Genomic DNA, 18,919 nt, shown 5'->3' with positions numbered 1-18,919 from the left:
ATTCATCTGAATAAGAAGGATAGTGGTAGCATCTGCCTTATAGGGCTATGTTGAAGGTTAAATGAGGTAGAACACATAAAAACATTTAGTATGATGTCTGGCCCATTGCATATGCTTAAGTGTTAGGTATTATTTCAATATAAATTTGATTATTTTAGTATCTTAACATTTAGAATGGGAGAGAATATTAAATTCAGACTCTAGTCTTTTTCCAAGGGAGAAAACTGAGGCTTAGAGAGGTTAATAAATTTGGCCTGGGTCACTTAGCTAATGGGTTGCAGAGCTTGGACCTGAAGGTGAGTTTTTGACCAATGCTGCGGTTTTCAACTTTGGCCTTTGGGATAATTCTTTGTCATGGAAGGGCTGTCCTGTGATTTGTTAGACAATCAAAACTATCTTCAGACATTGCCAGATGTCCCCTGGGGGGGACCTTATGGTACATAAACAACCCTACAGTGGAATAGTCTAGGTTTGGGGATTAGGGAGGAAGGTCCTCCACAGGAAGGACCTAATATATTGTTGAATTCCGTTCTCATGAGTTCTTCAGTGATCTGAATTAACTGTTTAAGATGGAGCTTTGTCCTGTGGCTACTGAAATGTTCAGCACAGCTCTATGAGACATCTTGTTAGAGTGTACTCCTCTCCCCTGGAACAACCAGTGGTATTTAAATAGGGCTGGTTTATCTTTCTAAAGGTTTTTTCCTGTAATTGCAGGTGGCACAACTGAAAAAAGTTATTTATGGAATTCCAATGAGTGTTGATGGATGATCCAGTTCAAGTAACTAAAGTAAGAGAAATAAAACCTGAGCTGCAAGGAAACTTTGTCACCCAACTTATTGTCCTCACAAAATATAGCTAAAATCAGATTCTCTCCCACTCCATTTTATTTCCAAGCTATAAGAGTAGTGTATTTTTTATGATTAAAAATGTTATAATTGGGGCTTCCCTGGTGGCGCAATGGCTGAGAGTCCGCCTGCCGATGCAGGGGACACGGGTTCGTGCCCCGGTCCGGGAAGATCCCACATGCCGCGGAGCGGCTGGGCCCGTGAGCCATGGCCGCTGAGCCTGCGCGTCGGGAGCCTGTGCTCCGTAACAGGAGAGGCCACAACAGTGAGAGGCCTGCGTACCGCAAAAAAAAAAAAAAAAAAGTTGTAATTATCATCCTTTAAGACAGTGGTTCTCAACCTGGTCATGTATCAGAATCACTTAAAGAGCTTTAAGAAATAAAAAACCAAAGTCTGTGGCCTGCTGTCCTGCCCTTGTTGAATTAAAGTTTCTGTGGGTAGAGCAAAAGTTTCTGTGGGTAGAGCACAGGTGATCCTGACGTCAGCTACAAATTGGCACTTGCCATCTGCCTCTACAAGGATCAAATCACAAGCTGCAGCGACCGCTGACCTTCAACACACCCTGAAAGGAGTTCAGGTTGGAGATCAGGAATGAGGCATTCTGTGCTCTGGGAAAAACTGGCAGAACAGCCCTTCAGATAGATATTTTCAGGAGAAGATTTTATGAGCCCAATTCTTGCATCTCCTTGTATCTAGAAAAGCACTAAAATCTTTCATGGTGACATCTGCTCCTTGTGACTGGCAGTAACCTTCACGAGACTAGCAGCAACCTTCTGCAAAAATGCGTGCTTGATTGCGTGTACTCCACCTTCACCAATCGCATATATACTGACCTTCCCCCCTAACTCTTCGGAGCAGTTTCTCAGAGCTATCTGAAATGCTGACTCCCGGGCTGTAGTCCTCAATCTGCCCCACATAAAACTTAACTCACAACTCTCAAGTTGTGCAGTTTTTTAGTAGACACCGAATATGGATCCTTGTTGAAAAACTGATGCACTGAGAGATTCAAAGCATGCAGTACTTAGTTTGTGTAGCATTAAACAACTTGTATTAAAAAGGAAAAACAGGTTTTCATTATTCAACTTTGCCATCACTCTAAGTTTGAAATGGCAGTGTAAACCAGTACTACAGTTTTGGAAGACTGTTGAATATTTTCTACAAAGCTAAACATATATGTATCCAATGACTCAGAAATTCCACTCCTAGGTATTTACCCTTGAGAAATGAAAACATATGTCTACATAAAGACGTGCATGGGAACATTCACTATAGCTTTATTTATAAAATAGCAAAAAAAAAAAAGGAAATAATCAAATGTCTAAAAACAGGTGAAAAGAGGTACAAATTGTGATATATTCATACGGTGGAATTCTACTCAGCAATAGAAAGGAATGAACTACTGTACAACAACGTGGATGAATCTCACAGATATAAGTTTGAGTGAAAGAAGCCAGACGGAAAAAAAGTAGATATAGTTCAGTTGCCAGAAGATATGATGATAGAAATCAGACTAGTGGTTCCTCTGGCCGGAGGTGGGAGAAGGAGGAGGTATGAGACAGCAGCATTGTAAAGGTTTTACACGTTAATATATTCATATAAATATTTTTCTTTGTTGTGCAAAATAAAGATTGTGTTGTCCATAACATAAAAATTACCGTTTTAATCAGTTTTATGCGTACAAATCATTGACATTAAGTACATTTACATTGTTGTGCAGCCATCACCACCAAAAATCTCCAGAACTTAATCTTCCCCAACTGAAATTCTGTACCCATTATACACTACCTCCCCATTTCCCCTTCCCCTGGGCTCCTGGCAACCACATTCTACTTTGTTTCTGTGAATTTGAGTACCCTAGGTACACGTGTAAGTGGAATCGTACAGTATTTGTCCTTTTGTGGCTATTTCACTTAGTATAATGTCTTCAAGGTTTATTCATGTTGTAGCATGGATCAGAATTTCCTTCCTTTTTGAGGCCGGATGATTTTCTAGTGTGTGTATATGCCACATTTTGTTTATCTATTCATCCTTCAATGCACATTTGGGTTGTCTATACCTTTAGGCTCTTATGAATAATGCTACTATGAATATTGGTGTACAAATACCTGTTCAGGTCTCTGCTTTCAATTCTTTTGGATACATACCTAGAAGTGGAATTACTGGATCAGATGGTAATTCTATGTTTAATTTTTTGAGGAACTACCGTAGTATTTTCTATACTGGCTGTACCATTTTACATTTCTACTAGCAATGCACAGTGGTTCCAGTTTTTCTTCCTCACCAACACTAATTTCTGTTTTTTTGTTTGATAATAGCCATTCTAATGGGTGTCAAATGGTATTTCATTGTGGGATTTTGTGGGTTTTTTGAATTTTTGAATTTTATTTTATTTTTTTATACAGCAGGTTCTTATTAGTTATCCATTTTATACACATTAGTGTATATATGTCAATCCCAATCTCCCAATTCATCACATCACCACGCCCCCCCGCCGCTTTCCCCCCCGGTGTCCTTATGTTTGTTCTCTACATCGGTGACTCAATTTCTGCCCTGCAAACCAGTTCATCTGTACCATTTTTCTAGGTTCCACATATATGCGTTAATATACGATATTTGTTTTTCTCTTTCTGACTTACTTCACTCTGTATGACAGTCTGTAGATTGATCAACGTCTCTACAAATGACCCACTTTCGTTCCTTTTTATGGCTGAGTAATATTCCATTGTATATATGTACCGCATCTTCCTCATCCATTCGTCTGTTGAGGGGCATTTAGGTTGCTTCCAAGACCTGGCTATTGTAGATACTGCTGCATTGAACATTGGAGTGCACATGTCTTTTTGAATTATGGTTTTCTCTGGGTATATGCCCAGTAGTGAGATTGCTGGGTCATATGGTAATTCTATTTTTAGCTTTTTAAGGAACCTCCATACTGTTCTCCATAGTGGCTGTGTCAATTTACATTCCCACCAACAGTGCAAGAGGATTCCCTTTTCTCTACACCCTCTACACCATTTGTGGTTTGTAGATTTTCTGATGATGCCCATTCTACCTGGTGTGAGGTGATACCTCACTGTAGTTTTGAATTGCATTTCTCTAATAATTAGTGATGTTGAGCAGCTTTTCATGTGTTTCTTGGCCATCTGTATGTCTTCTTTGGAGAAATGTCTATTTAGATCTTCTGCCCATTTTTTGATTGGGTTGTTTGTTTTTTTAATATTAAACTACATGAGCTGTTTATATATTTTGGAGATTAATCCTTTGTCTGTTGATTCGTTTGCACATATTTTCTCCCATTCTGAGGGTTGTCTTTTCATCTTGTTTGTAGTTTCCTTTGCTGTGCAAAAGCTTTTAAGTTTCATTATGTCCCATTTGTTTATTTTCGTTTTTATTTCCATTACTCTAGGAGGTGGATCAAAAAACATCTTGCTGTGATTTATGTCAAAGAGTGTTCTGCCTATGTTTTCCTCTAAGAGTTTTATAGTGTCCAGTCAAATATTTAGGTCTCGAATCCATTTTGAGTTTATTTTTGTGTATGGTGTTAGGGAGTGTTTTAATTTCATTCTTTTACATGTAGCTGTCTAGTTTTCCCAGGACCACTTATTGAAGAGGCTGCCTTTTCTCCATTGTATATCCTTGCCTCCTTTGTCATAGATTAGTTGACCACAGGTGCATGGGTTTATCTCTGGACTTCCTATCCTGTTCCATTGATCCAATTTCTGTTTTTGTGCCAGTACCATATTGTCTTAATTACTGTAGCTTTGTAGTATTGTCTGAAGTCAGGGAGTCTGATTCCTCCAGCTCCGTTTTTTTCCCTCAAGACTGTTTTGGCTATTCGGCGTCTTTTGTGTCTCCATACAAATTTTAAGATTTTTTTGTTCTAGTTCTGTAAAAAATGCCATTGGTAATTTGATAGGGATTGCACTGAATCTGTAGATTGCTTTCGGTAGTATAGTCATTTTCACAATATTGATTCTTCCAATCCAAGAACATGGTATATCTCTCCATCTGTTTGAATCATCTTTAATTTCTTTCATCAGTGTCCTATAGTTTTCTGCATACAGATCTTTTGTCTCCCTAGGTAGGTTTAACTAGGTATTTTATTCCTTTTTTTGCAATGGTAAATGGGAGTGTTTCCTTAATTTCTCTTTCAGATATTTCATCATTATTGTATAGGAATGCAAGAGATTTCTGTGCATTAATTTTGTATCTGCTACTTTACCAAATTTGTTGATTAGCTCTAGTAGTTTTCTGGTGGCATCTGTAGGATTCTCTATGTATAGTATCATGTCATCTGCAAACAGTGGCAGTTTGACTTCTTCTTTTCCAATTTGTATTCCTTTCATTTCTTTCTCTTCTCTGATTTCTGTGGCTCGGACTTTCAAAAGTATGTTGAATAATAGTGGTGAGAGTGGACATCCTTGTCTTGTTCCTGATGTTAGAGGAAATGCTTTCAGGTTTTCACCATTGAGAGAGATGTTTGCTGTGGGTTTTGTTGTATATGGCTTTTATTATGTTGAGGTAGGTTCCCTGTATGCCCACTTTCTGGAGAGGTTTTATCATAAATCAGTGTTGAATTTTGTCAAAAGCTTTTTCTGCATCTATTGAGATGATCATATGGTTCTTATTCTTCAGTTTGTTAATATGGTGTATCCCATTGATTGATTTGTGTATACTGAAGAATCCATGCATCCCTGGGATAAATCCCACTTCAGCATGGTGTATGATCCTTTTAATGTGTTGTTGGATTCTGTTTGCTAGTATTTTGTTGAGGATTTTTGCATCTATATTCATCGGTGATATTGGTCTGTAATTTTCTTTTTTTGTAGTATCTTCATCTGGTTTTGCTATCAGGGTGATGGTGGTCTCATACAATGACTTTGGGAGTGTTCCTTCCTCTGCAATTTTTTCGAAGAGTTTGAGAAGAATGGGTGTTAGCTCTTCTCTAAACGTTTGATAGAATTCACCTGTGAAGCCATCTGGTCCTGGACTTTTGTTTGTTGGAAGATTTTTAATCACAGTTTCAATTTCATTACTTGTGATTGGTCTGTTCACATTTTCTATTTCTTCCTGGTTCAGTCTTGGAAGGTTATACCTTTCTGAGAATTTCTCCATTTCTTCCAGGTTGTCCATTTTATTGGCATAGAGTTGCTTGTAGTAGTCTCTTAGGATGTTTTGTGTTTTTGCGGTGTCTGTTGTAACTTCTCCTTTTATTTTGTTGATTTGAGTCCTCTCCCTCTTTTTCTTGAGGAGTCTGGCTAATGGTTTATCAATTCTGTTTATCTTCTCAAAGAACCAGCGTTTAGTTTTATTGATCTTTGCTATTGTTTTGTTTCTTTTTCATTTATTTCTGCTCTGATTTTTATGATTTCTTTCCTTCTGCTAACTTTGGGTTATGTTTCTTCTTCTTTCTCTAGTTCCTTTAGGTGTAAGGTTAAATTGTTTATTTGAGACTTTTCTTGTTTCTCGAGGTAGGTTTGTGTTGCTTTAAACTTCCCTCTTAGAACTGCTTTTGCTGCATCCCATAGGTTTTGGATCGTCGTGATTTTCATTGTCACTTATCTCTAGGTATTTTTTGATTTCCTCTTTGATTTCTTCAGTGATCTCTTGGTTATTTAGTAACGTATTGTTCAACCTCCATGTGTTTGTGTTTTTTACGTTTTCTTCCCTGTAATGATTTCTAATCTCATAGCGTGTGGTCAGAAAAGATGCTTGATATGATTTTAATTTTCTTAAATTTACTGAGGCTTGGTTTGTGGTCCAAGATGTGATCTATCCTGGAGTATGTTCCGTGTGCGCTTGAGAAGAAAGTGTAATCTGCTGTTTTTGGATGGATGTCCTATAAATATCAATTAAATCTATCTGGTCTATTGTGTCATTTAAAGCTTGGCTTTCCTTATTAATTTTCTGTTTGGATCATCTGTCCATTGGTGTAAGTGAGGTGTTAAAGTCTCCCACTATTATTGTGTTCCTGTCGATTTCCTCTTTTATAGCTGTTAGCAGTTGCCTTATGTATTGAGGTGCTCCTGTGTTGGGTGCATATATATTTATTGTTGCATGTATAAGATACTGTATATCTTCTTCTTGGATTGATCCCTTGATCATTATGTAGTGTCCTTCCTTGTCTCTTGTAACATCTTTATTTTGAAGTCTATTTCATCTGATATGAGTATTGCTACTCCAGCTTTCTTTTGATTTCCATTAGCGTGGAATATCTTTTTCCACCCCCTCACTTTCAGTCTGTATTTGTCCCTAGATCTGAAGTGGGTCCATTGTAGACAGCATATATATGGGTTTTGTTTTTGTATCCATTCAGCAAGCCTGTGTCTTTTGGTTGGAGCATTTAATCCATTCACGTTTAATGTAATTATTGACATGTATGTTCCTTCGACTATTTTCTTAATTGTTTTGGGTTTGTTTTTGTAGGTCCTTTTCTCCTCTTGTGTTTCCCACTTAGAGAAGTTCCTTTAGCATTTGTTGTAGAGTTGGTTTGGTGGTGCTGAATTCATCTTAGCTTTTGCTTGTCTGTAAAGCTTTTGATTTCTCCATCGAATCTGAATGAGATCCTTGCTGGGTAGAGTAATATTGGTTTTAAATTCTTCCCTTTCATCACTTTAAAAATATGTCATGCCACTCCCTTCTGGCTTGTAGAGTTTCTGCTGAGAAATCAGCTGTTAACCTTATGGGAGTTCCCTTGTATGTTATTTGTCATTTTTCCCTTGCTGCTTTCAATAATTTTTCTTTGTTTTTAATTTTTGTCAATTTGATTACTATGTGTCTCAGCGTGTTTCTCCTTGGGTTTATCTTGAATGGGACTCTCTGCGCTTCCTGGACTTGGGTGGCTATTTCCTTTCTCATGTTAGGGAAGTTTTCGACTATAATCTCATCAGATGTTTTCTCAGGTCCTTTCTATCTCTCTTCCCCTTCTGGGACCCTTATAATGCGAATGTTGTTGTGTTTAATGTTGTCCCAGAGGTTCTTAGGCTGTCTTCATTTATTTCCATTCTTTTTTCTTTATTCTGTTCCGCAGCAGTGAATTCCACCATTCTGTCTTCCAGGTCACTTATCCGTTCTTCTGCCTTAGTTATTCTGCTATTGATTCCTTCTAGTGTATTTTTCATTTCAGTTATTGTATTGTGCATCTCTGTTTGTTTGTTCTTTAATTCTTCTAGGTCTTTGTTAAACATTTCTTGCATCTTCTTGATCTTTGCCTCCATTGTTTTTCCGAGGTCCTGGATCATTTTCACTGTCATTACTCTGAATTCTTTTTCTGGAAGGTTGCCTATCTCCACTTCATTTAGTTGTTTTTCTGGAGTTTTATCTTGTTCCTTCATCTGGTACCTGTCCCTCTGCCTTTTCATCTTTTCTATCTTTCTGTGAATGTGTTTTTTGTTCCACAGGCTGCAGGATTGTATTTCTTTTTGTTTCTCTCATAGGTTCTTAATAAGCCTTCACCAGGCGTACAAGAAGAACAGTAATTCAAAGGGCTCAGGTGCATCTCACCAGTGCGTTTGTTGTCAGGCTCCTAGCAGTCAGCTTCGGAGCCCACTCCTCATCAACAGAAACTTTTGTAGCGTTTTGTAAGCTTTGCCCTTACTGTGGGTGCCAGCCCGTCTGACAGTTGTTTCCTGAAGAGCAGGGAAGGGTGTTTTACAGCTTGGTTGCTGGGAAGCACAGACGTTGCAGGCTGTGCTGTGGCGAAGTGGTCAAGGCTCTTGCTGTTATGATTCTGTGATTCCTGCACAATCCAAATTAGGTACTTTGGGCAAGTTACTTGACCGCTCTGAACGTTCAATTTCTCATACTTCAAAAAATGTGTGCTGAGGCTCCGTGGCAACAGAACTGTACTGCTGGCTTCCTGTGTTACTTTCCGTTTAACAGTTTGTTGTTTGGGGGACTGCTAGTGTTAGAAGGTCTCCTGCAGAGGCAGGGGGTGGCTGTGGCTCACCATGAGAACAAGCACACTGGCAGCAGAAGTCTGGGAAGTACTCCTTGGCATGAGCCCTCTCAGAGTCCACCATTAGACCCCCCAAAGAGCCGGGTAGGCCCTCATTGTGGTTTTGATTTGTATTTCCGTAATGATTAGTGATGTTGAGCATCTTTTCATATGCTTATTGGCCACTCGTATATCTTCTTTGGAGAAATGTCTGTTCAAGTCCTTAGGTCATTTAAAAAATTGCATTGTCATATTTCTTCTTCAAAAGTGAGATTATTCATGTTTTAATAACTTGTTTTTAAAATTCTAATTTTTATTATACTACGCGCACATGAATGATCTGCAGCACATATGAAAGAAGTGAAAGAGCCTGAAATAAACATGTTCTTCAGCTCCCCATCCCGCTCTGCTGAGACAGTCTTTAATTGTTTGAGACTTTTTCATGACCTCCATAATTCTAGATTATATATTTATATTGCTGTTTAACCTTAAAAGAAATCAGCACAATTTTCTGCTCCTCCAGTATGAAAGAAGAGGGTTACCGCACATCACCACCCCTCGTTTGATATTTTTCATTGTTTTTTGTTCTTCTGTTATGTATTAGTTTCCTGGGGCTGCTGTTAATAAAGTACCACAAAACTGTGTGCCTTAAACAACAGAAATTTATTGCTTTACAGTTCCAGAGGCTAGAGGTCCAAAAGCAAGGTGTCGCTATGGTTGCTTCATTCTGAGAGCTGTGAGGGAGAATCTGTTCTTTGCCTCTCTCCGAGCTTTTGGTAGCCTCAGGCATTCCTTGACTTGTAGATGGCATTTCCCCCCATATCTTCACATAGTCTTCCCTCTATGCATGTCTATCTCTGTGTCTGAATTTGCGCTTTTTATAACAGTCCATTGGACTAAAGCCCACGTTAATGATCTCATCTTAACTTAGTCATCTGCAAAGACCCTATTGCCAAATAAGGTCCCATTCACAAGTACTGGGTGTTAAGACTTTTGGGAGGATACAAATCAACCCATAACAAGTTGGTTACCTTTCCAGTTATCAGAAGTGTTCTTGAACTTCTGTTTTTTGTTGTGTTAATTTTAAGCAGTATTACTTGACTTCCACTTTGTCAGATGTGGAGGTTAGTACCCCTGCCTTTCTGTCAGGTATAGTTTTCATTTTTTTTTTTTTTTTTCTTTTGCGGTACGCGGGCCTCCCACTGCTGTGGCCTCTCCCGTTGCAGAGCACAGGCTCCGGATGCGCAGGCTCAGCGGCCATGGCTCACGGGCCCAGCCGCTCCGCGGCACGTGGGATCTTCCCAGACCGGGGCACGAACCCGCGTCCCCTGCATCGGCAGGCGGACGCTCAACCACTGCGCCACCAGGGAAGCCCTAGTTTTCATTTTAAGCTGTCAGAATTGTTAATCTCTGCATACTGTCCTGTAAACACTGCAAAGCCTTTCGTGGTCTGTCCATAGGTTCTCTTTAAACTGGAAAGCCAGTAATCAGCATTTATATTATTATAGCTTTGTAAATATTGCTCATTGTCAAGCCAAGCATTGTTTTCTGGGTTTATATTTCTTTCTCTGTGGGTTTTATGTTATGGACCCTGCGCTGTTCAAAGGAGAAAATGAAGAAAAAGTTAATTCTCTTTGAAACTATCAGTTGCTTCCAGTCATATCTTTATTTCTTGTTTGGACTATAACTTTCTCATATAATTTTCTCCCTGGAGTTTTTTTTATCTGTCTGTCTTTATTATTATCCTACTTTCCCCCAAGCTCTCAATCACACACATTCTAGTCTATCAAGACCCTGCTCCAATTTGTACTAATTGTTCTTTAGGTCATCTGAACAGCTTGTTTTCTTGGGATTTTCCTTATTGCATGTTTGAGTTGGATCCATCCCGCTGATCTTAGATCTCAGTCTTCTTTTTTAAATTAAAACAAAATTTTTTAAAATTTTTGCTGGAGTTCATTCTCAAGTGACTTTTTTTGGGGGGGGTATAGTTGTTTTACAATGCTGTGTTAGTTTCTACTGTACAGCGAAGTGAAGTAGAGCTCCCTGTGCTATACAGCAGGTTCTTATTAGTTATCTATTTTATACATATTAGTGTACACATGTCAATCCCAATCTCCCAATTCATCCCAACCCCCACCCCCCACTCCCTGCTTTCCCCCCTTGGTGCCCATACGTTTGTTCTCTACATCTGTGTCCGGTAACTTCCTGAGAGAAAGAGTACCTGCAGATAAACTGACTCTTTCTGATGTCTGTTCTTCCCTCATGTTTGAGTGTTGGTTTGGTTGGGTTTAGAATTCTAGATTGCAGGTTATTTTCCCTCTGAACTTTGAAGTCATTGCTCGGTTTCCTCTGGCATCCATTGTTCCTCATGAGAGGTGAAATTTAGTCTCATTTTGTTTCCTGTAGGAAATTTATTTTCTCCCTTCTCTGGAAGCTTCTCTTTTTTCCATATATTTGACCCTGAATAACACAGGTCCACTTATACACAGATTTATTTCAATAAAGAACAGGCATACTTCAAGGATATTGTGGGTTTGGTTCCACACCACCGCAGTAAAGTAAATATTGCAATAAAGTGAGTCTCACAAATTTTTTTGGTGTCTCAGTGCGTATAAAAGTTATGTTTAGGGGGAATTCCCTGGCAGCCCTGTGGTTAGGCACATTCACTGCCGAGGGCCCGGGTTCAGTCCCTAGTCAGGGAACTAAGATCCCCCAAGCCACACAGTGCAGCCAAAAAAAAAAAGTTTATACTATATTAAGTGTGCAATCACATTATGTCTAAAAAAAATATAAGTACCTTAATTAAGAAATAGTTTATTGATGAAAAATGCTAACCATCATTTGAGCCTTCAGTGAATCGTAATCTTTTTGCAGTAGTAACATCAAAGATCACTGATCACAGATCACCATAACACATATAATAATAATGAAAACATTCAGAATATTGCGAGAACTACCAAAACGTGGTGCAGAGACACGGAGTGAGCAAATGCTATTGGACAATGGTGCCGATGGAGTTGCTGATGCAGGATTGCCACAGACCTTCAATTTGTAGGAAACACAATTTCTGCAAAGCACAGTAAAGTGAAGTGCAATAAAAGGAAGCATGGGTGAATGTACTATAGCACCACATGATGGTTTAATCTGGGGATGCCAAACCTGGGATGAGGAGGGCGGACTATAAAGTTATACATGGATTTTTGATTGTGTGTGGGGGCAGTGGAGGGGGGTCCTAGTCGACACCTCTAACCCCCAAGTTGTTCGAGGATCAGCTGTATTCTAGAATTCCATAGTGGTGTACTTGATGGGCCCCCTTAATCTGAAGACCCATATTTTTCATATTTAATGATTGTCTTATGTTTTTTCTTAGATAATATTCTCCCCTCCATTTTCTTGTTTCTTTCTGTCAGAAACTCTTTGATATTGGGCCTCCTGGATTGATCTTATACTGTTCTTATCTATTCTCTCCTGTTTTCGAACTCTTTGCCTTTGGTTTCCTTTTTTAGGTTTTCTCTTCTGGGAGATTGTCATGACTTTATCTTTCAATCTTTCTATTGAATATTTTTCAGTTTATTTAAAAATTTTCTAGAACTGTTTCTTGTTTTATCATTTTTAAAAATTGCATTCTGTTTTTGTTTTCTCTGTGAAGATAGTTTTTTAAGTTTTTTTTTTTTTTTTCTGGAATTATTCCTCTTTGCTCCAGTCATTTTCTTTTCATGCTTGTTTATCTTTGGTGATCCTTGCCTGTTCTTTCATTTTCAAGAATGAAAGATTAGAAAAGTTGAGTAAGAGCTTTGAGTACATAGGCAGGGCTTGTCAGCTGGCAGAGTTAAGTGGGCATTAGCTGGCTGTTAAACTTTGAAGAATGCAGAGGGCTTGACCACAGCATTAGCTCTCTTTATTCTTCTTATTTCTCCAGCTTTACTTTAGCCCTTGCTGTGTGTTTACACACATTCTTTCTTATTTATTTAATGTACATCCCTGCTTTTGAACACTGTGTCTTCATTAATGAGTGAGGTAAGATTGTAGGTATTGACATCAAAAAGTGACCATAAAATAGTGTAGGACAAAAAAAAGAAAAATCAAGTTGCAGACTTCTGGTTCATGTTGCCAGATTAAAGACATTTATTCATTCTTTCTTCCTGATAACACCTCACTGAAACGATAGTGGAGGAATAATAAAAGAAGTTTAACAATGAGAAATTTGGAATAGGGCCCATAGTAGGTGAAAGAAAGGGAATTGGAAGAGAAGAACTAAATGGAGGAAGCCACAGCCCAGAGAACTCATGGGATGGACTCTGGATCAGGAAGGATCTGTAGTAGGAAAGGCCCAGAACCTGGAAATGTTGGCAGTGAGGCAGGCACTGACTGAAGAAAATTTACTTAAAGGTTTGTGGATACTCCAAACCCCACCTAAAGCCAGGCTGCCTGGAGTCAGAAGATTTCTAGTTTATGGTAGAAGGAACCCCAGAGTAAGCTCCCAGCCTCTAATCACATCCCAGAGTGGCTGTAGAAATGAGGAACAGAGTGAGCTGTTACTACCAACATAAATGCATTACTGTTTTCATTCTCATCACTACATGTGCAAATTTTGAGGTTCAAGGAACCTGTAGAATGCTTCTTAGGGAAAAAGTTTGTGTAAAGTCTTACAAATTTGGGTGTTATGAAATTGAGTTATATGGAATTTGAGTTCCTCATCTCGAAAGTGTACACCATAAAAATCAAGGCAAAGAAATGTATAATTTGAATACAAATGGTCATTTAATCATAGTGAAGGATTAGTGAATAAGGAACATGTGTAGGGGAAAACTTGGATAGTGCCTGCTGTATACTAGACTTTATGATGTGGATTTACAGTATTACATGTAGATATATTTACATTTATATTACGTTTTTTTTTTTTTGGCTGAGCTGTGCAGCATACCTGACCAGGGCGTGAACCCATGCCCCCTGCAGTGAACTCATGGAGTCCTAACCACTGGACCGCCAGGGAATTCCCTGTATTGCATTTTTTATAGTACTCACAGCAGTCCTCTGTCTTCAGTGGGAGACATTGCTATTTTAAAGATGAGGAGATGAAAACTCAAAACTTAAATACCAAGAGCTTTTCTAATCTGTAGTAGTGACAGAGCTAAGATTCATATACAGGTTTGTGTGACTTCACATTTCATGCTTTTTTCACTCCATCCTGTCACCTCTCTAAGGAAAATAATTGCTTTCTCAATTTCTCATGTATTGGGCATTTGCTGAGTGAAGTAGACTTAGATTCTGCTTTCAAGGAGTGTATAGTGTAAGTTAGGGGCACAAAAAACAAGTTTGCCTGTGGGCCATGAGCTCATTGAAGACAAGGACTGGTTTGAATTGGCTTTCTGACCCAGCACTATACTACTATGAAATTTTATCAAATTGTATAACCACTGCCACAATCAGGATACACAGTACTGCTCCATCACCACAAAGAAAAAAAAATCCCTCATGCTGCCCCTTTATATCAGAACTTCTCCCCAAGCTAAACCTTGGCAGCCTAATCACTGTAATTTTTTTCATTTCAAGAGTGGTATATGAATGGAATGTATGTAACCTTTTGAGATTGGCTTTTTCACTCAGCATGATGCCTTTGAGATCTATCCAAGTTTTTGTGTGTATCAATAATTTGTTCTCAAAAAAAGTAATAATAGTTTGTTCTTTTTGGATCTCGGTAGTATTACATTGTGTGGATGTACCACAGTTTATTCATCTGCTTGTTGAAGGACATTTGTATTATTTCCAGTTTGGTGGTATACAAAAAACTGTTATGAACATTCATGTACACATTTTATGTGTGGACACGTTTTCCATTTCTCTGGGATAAATGCCCAGAAGTGCCATTGCTGGGTCGTGTGGTAAGTGTACGTTTAGTTTTTAAAGAAACTGCCAAGCTATTTTGCAGACAGGTTATAACAATTTTATATTTCCACTAGCATTATATGAGAGATGAAGTTTCTCTGTATCCTCACTAGCATTTGGCATTGTCACCTTTATAAAAATTTGGTCATTCTGATAGTTGTATAATAATATCTCATCATGGCTTTAATTTGCATTTCCCTGATGTCTGATGACAGTGAACATCTTCATGTCCTTATTTGCCATCTGAATATATTCTTCAGTGAAATGTCTCTTCATGTGTTTTGCCCATTTCTAATGAGATTCTTTGTTTTCTTACTGTTGTGTTTAGAGAGTTAGTTATACTTTCTGGATAAATGTTCTTTATTAGATATGTGTTTTCCCCCCATCTGTGTCATGTCTTTTTATCTCCCTAACAGGGTCTTTGAGAAACTTGATTTTTAATTGTGATGAAGTCCAATTTATGATTTCTTCTCTTATAGGTCTTGCTTTGGTGTCATGTCTAAGAACTCTTTGCTCAACCCTAGGTCACAGAGGTTTTCTCCTGTGTTTTCTTGTAACATTTTTATAGTTTTACCATAAAACGTAAAAAATTTACATCTAGGATCCATTTTGAGTTAATTTTTACATAAATTTTGTATCTCTGTTTTTTTCTCTGCCTGTGGAAGTCCATTTACTCCAACCCCATTTATTGAAAACACTATTCTTCCTTCATTGGATTGCTTTTATATCTTTGCAAAAAATCAGTTTAGGCATACTTGTAAGTATATTTCTGAATTCTCTATCCTGGTCTACTGATCTCCATGTCTGTCCCTTCTTCAATACCATACACTCTTCTTTTTATTTATTTATTTTTTTGCGGTACGCGGGCCTCTCACTCTTGTGGCCTCTCCTGTTGCGGAGCACAGGCTCCGGACGCACAGGCACAGCGGCCATGGCTCACGGGCCCAGCCACTCCGCGGCATGTGGGATCTTCCTGGACCGGGGCACGAACCTGTGTCCCCTGCATCGGCAGGCGGACTCTCAACCACTGTGCCACCAGGGAAGCCCCACTCTTCTTTTTAACTAGATTTTATTGATTAATTGATTGGCTGCATTGGGTCTTCGTTGCTGCGCACGGGCTTTCTCTAGTTGCGGCAAGCAGGGGATACTCTTCATGGTGGTGTGCGGGCTTCTCATTGCGGTGGTTTCTCTTGTTGCAGAGCACAGGCTCTAGGTACACAGGCTTCAGTAGTTGTGGCATGAGGGCTTCAGCAGTTGTGGCTCGTGAGCTTTAGCAGTTGTGGCTCACGAGCTTTAGAGCGCAGGCTCAGTAGTTGTGGCACACGGGCTTAGTTGCTCCGTGGCATGTGGGATCTTCCTGGACCATGGCTTGAACCCGTGTCCCCTGCATTGGCAGTTGGATTCTTAACCACTGTGCCACCAGAGAAGTCCAGTACTGTACACTCTTGATTACTATAGCTATATAGTAAGTCTTAAATTGGGTAATATGGTTCCTCCAAGTTTATTTTTCAGTATTGTTTTATTCTAAATTCTTTGTCTTTGCATGTAAACATTACAATCAACTTATCCATATCTACTAAAAAAAAGCTGCTGTGGGACTTCCCGGGTGGTTCAGTGGTTAAGACTCTGCACTTCCACTGCAGAGGGCATGGTTTCAATCCCTGGTTGGGGAAGATCCTGCACGCCACATGGTGTGCCCCCCCCCCCCAACCCAGAAAAAAAGCTGCTGTGATTTTTGATAGGATTTGTGTTAAACCTGTAGTTCATTTAGGGGAGAGTTGACAGCTATACTAATGTTGAGTTGTCCAAAACATGAACACAGTATGTCTTTCCATTTATTTAGGCCTTATTTCATTAGTGTTTTGTAATTTCCAGCATACAGGATCCTAAACATGTTTTCTTAGATTTATACTTACATATTTTCTATTTGGGGGAGTGATTGTAAATGGTGTTATGTGTAAGTTTGTTTTTCATTTAGTCATTGCTAGTATATTGAAACATTACTGATTTTTCTGTGTTGATCTTAATATTTTGTAACATTGTTAAACTCAGTAGTTTCAAGAATTTTTAAATTGATTCCTTGGGATTTTCTATGAAGATGTTCATGTCCTCTACAAATGGGGGCAGTTTTAGTTCTACTTTACAATCTGTGGAAATTTTTATTTCCTTTTCTTGCCTTACTGCACTGGCTAGGGCTTCTGGTACTACGCTGAATAGGAGTGGTGAGAGCAGATATCCTGGCCTTGTTCATAATTTTAGGAGAAAGTATTCAGACTAGAGTTTTTGTTTCTTTAGGTACCTTTTATCAGGTAGGGGGAAGAATCCTTAAATTTCTAGTTTGCCAGGAGTTTTTCTCATGAGTGGTGGTTGGATTGTTTCAAATATTTCTACTGCATCAGTTGATAGGATCTGTTGACTCACATATATAAAAAAAAATTTTGGTGGAGGAACCAAGATGGTGGAGTAGAAGGATGTGCTCTCACTCCCTCTTCTGAGAACACCAGAATCACAACTAGCTGCTGGACAGTCATCAACAGGAATATATTGGAACTCACCAGAAAAGATACCCCACATCCAAAGACAAAGGAGAAGCCACAATGAGGCGGTAGGAGGGGTGCAATCACAGTAAAATCAAATCCCGTAACTGCTGGGTGGGTGACTCACAGACTGGAGAACACTTATACCACAGAAGTCCACCCACTGGAGTGAAGGTTCTGAGCCCCACGTCAGGCTTCCCAACCTGGGGGTCTGGCAACGGGAGGAGGAATTCCTAGAGAATCAGACTTTGAAGCCTACTGGGATTTGATTGCAGGACTTGACAGGACTGGGGGAAACAGAGACTCCACTCTTGGAGGGCACACACAAAGTAGTGTGTGCATCAGGACCCAGGGGAAGGAGCAGTGACCCCAGGGGAAACCGAACCAGACCTACCTGCTAGTGTTGGAGGGTCTCCTGCAGAGGTGGGGGTGGCTGTGGTTCACCATGGGGACAAGGACGCTGGCAGCAGAAGCTCTGGGAAATACTCCTTGGCGTGAGCCCTCCCAGAGTCTGTCATTAGCCCCACCAAAGAACCAGGTAGGCGCCAGTGTTGGGTTGCCTCAGGCCAAACAACCAGCAGGGAGGGAACCCAGCTCCACCCACCAGCAGTCAAGCGGATTAAAGTTTTACTGAACTCTGCCCACCAGAGGAACAGTCAGCTACTTTAACCACCAACAGTCCCTCCCATCAGGAAACTTACACAAGCCTCTTAGATAGCCTCATCCACCAGAGGGCAGACAGGAGAAGCAAGTAGAAGTACAGTCCTGCAGCGTGTGGAACAAAAGCCACGTTCACAGAAAGATAGACAAGATGAAAAGGCAGAGGGCTATGTACCAGATAAAGGAACAAGATAAAACTCCAGAAAAACAACTAAATGAAGTGGAGATAGGCAACCTTCCAGAAAAAGAATTCAGAGTAATGACAGTGAAGATGATCCAGGACCTTGGGAAAACAATGGAGGCAAAGATCAAGAAGATGCAAGAAATGTTTAACAAAGACCTAGGAGAATCAAAAAACAAACAAACAGAGATGCACAATACAATAATTGAAATGAAAAATACACTAGAAGGAATCAATAGCAGAATAACTAAGGCAGAAGAACGGATAAGTGACCTGGAAGACAGAATGGTGGAATTCACTGCTGTGGAACAGAATAAAGAAAAAAGAATGAAAACAAATGAAGACAGCCTAAGAGACCTCTGGGACAACATTAAACGCAACAACATTCGCATTATAGGGGTCCCAGAAGGAGAAGAGAGACAGAAAGGACCAGAGAAAATATTTGAAGAGATTATAGTTGAAAACTTCCCTAACATGGGAAAGGAAATAGCCGCCCAAGTCCAGGAAGCGCAGCGAGTGCCATACAGGATAAACCCAAGGAGAAACACGCTGAGACACATAGTAATCAAATTGGCAAAAATTAAAGACAAAGAAAAATTATTGAAAGCAGCAAGGGAAAAATGGCAAATAACATACAAGGGAACTCCCATAAGGTTAACAGCTGATTTCTCAGCAGAAACTCTACAAGCCAGAAGGGAGTGGCATGATATACTTAAAGTGATGAAAGGGAAGACCTACAACCAAGATTACTCTAACCGGTAAGGATCTCATTCAGATTTGATGGAGAAATGAAAAGGTTTGCAGACAAGCAGAAGCTAAGAGAATTCAGCACCACCAATCCAACTCTGCAACAAATGGTAAAGGAACTTCTCTA

The 18,919-nt window shown here is 39.5% G+C and overlaps 1 protein-coding gene across 3 annotated transcripts in view; it reads left to right on the top strand.

Annotated features, from left to right (window-relative positions):
* Positions 1 to 18,919, top strand: part of PTPRA (protein tyrosine phosphatase receptor type A) — a 185,206-nt gene that overhangs the window by 51,905 nt on the left and 114,382 nt on the right. Inside the window, exon 1 of one of the 3 annotated variants that reach the window (XM_019950704.3) lies at positions 739 to 787. The exons of 1 other annotated variant lie outside the window; for it this stretch is intronic. In XM_019950704.3, the coding sequence (XP_019806263.2) occupies positions 761 to 787 (27 nt within the window). In that variant the 5' untranslated portion in view covers positions 739 to 760. Of the gene's footprint in view, positions 1 to 738; positions 788 to 18,919 lie in introns of those variants that run through there. One more of the 3 variants, XM_019950705.2, reaches the window with a different exon arrangement.

The sequence above is a fragment of the Tursiops truncatus genome, chromosome 15 (assembly GCF_011762595.2).
Source record: "Tursiops truncatus isolate mTurTru1 chromosome 15, mTurTru1.mat.Y, whole genome shotgun sequence".
Taxonomy (NCBI): Eukaryota; Metazoa; Chordata; class Mammalia; order Artiodactyla; family Delphinidae; genus Tursiops; species Tursiops truncatus.
The sequence above is the reverse complement of the archived record's forward strand: the minus strand, read 5'-3'. Positions and strand labels throughout refer to the sequence as shown.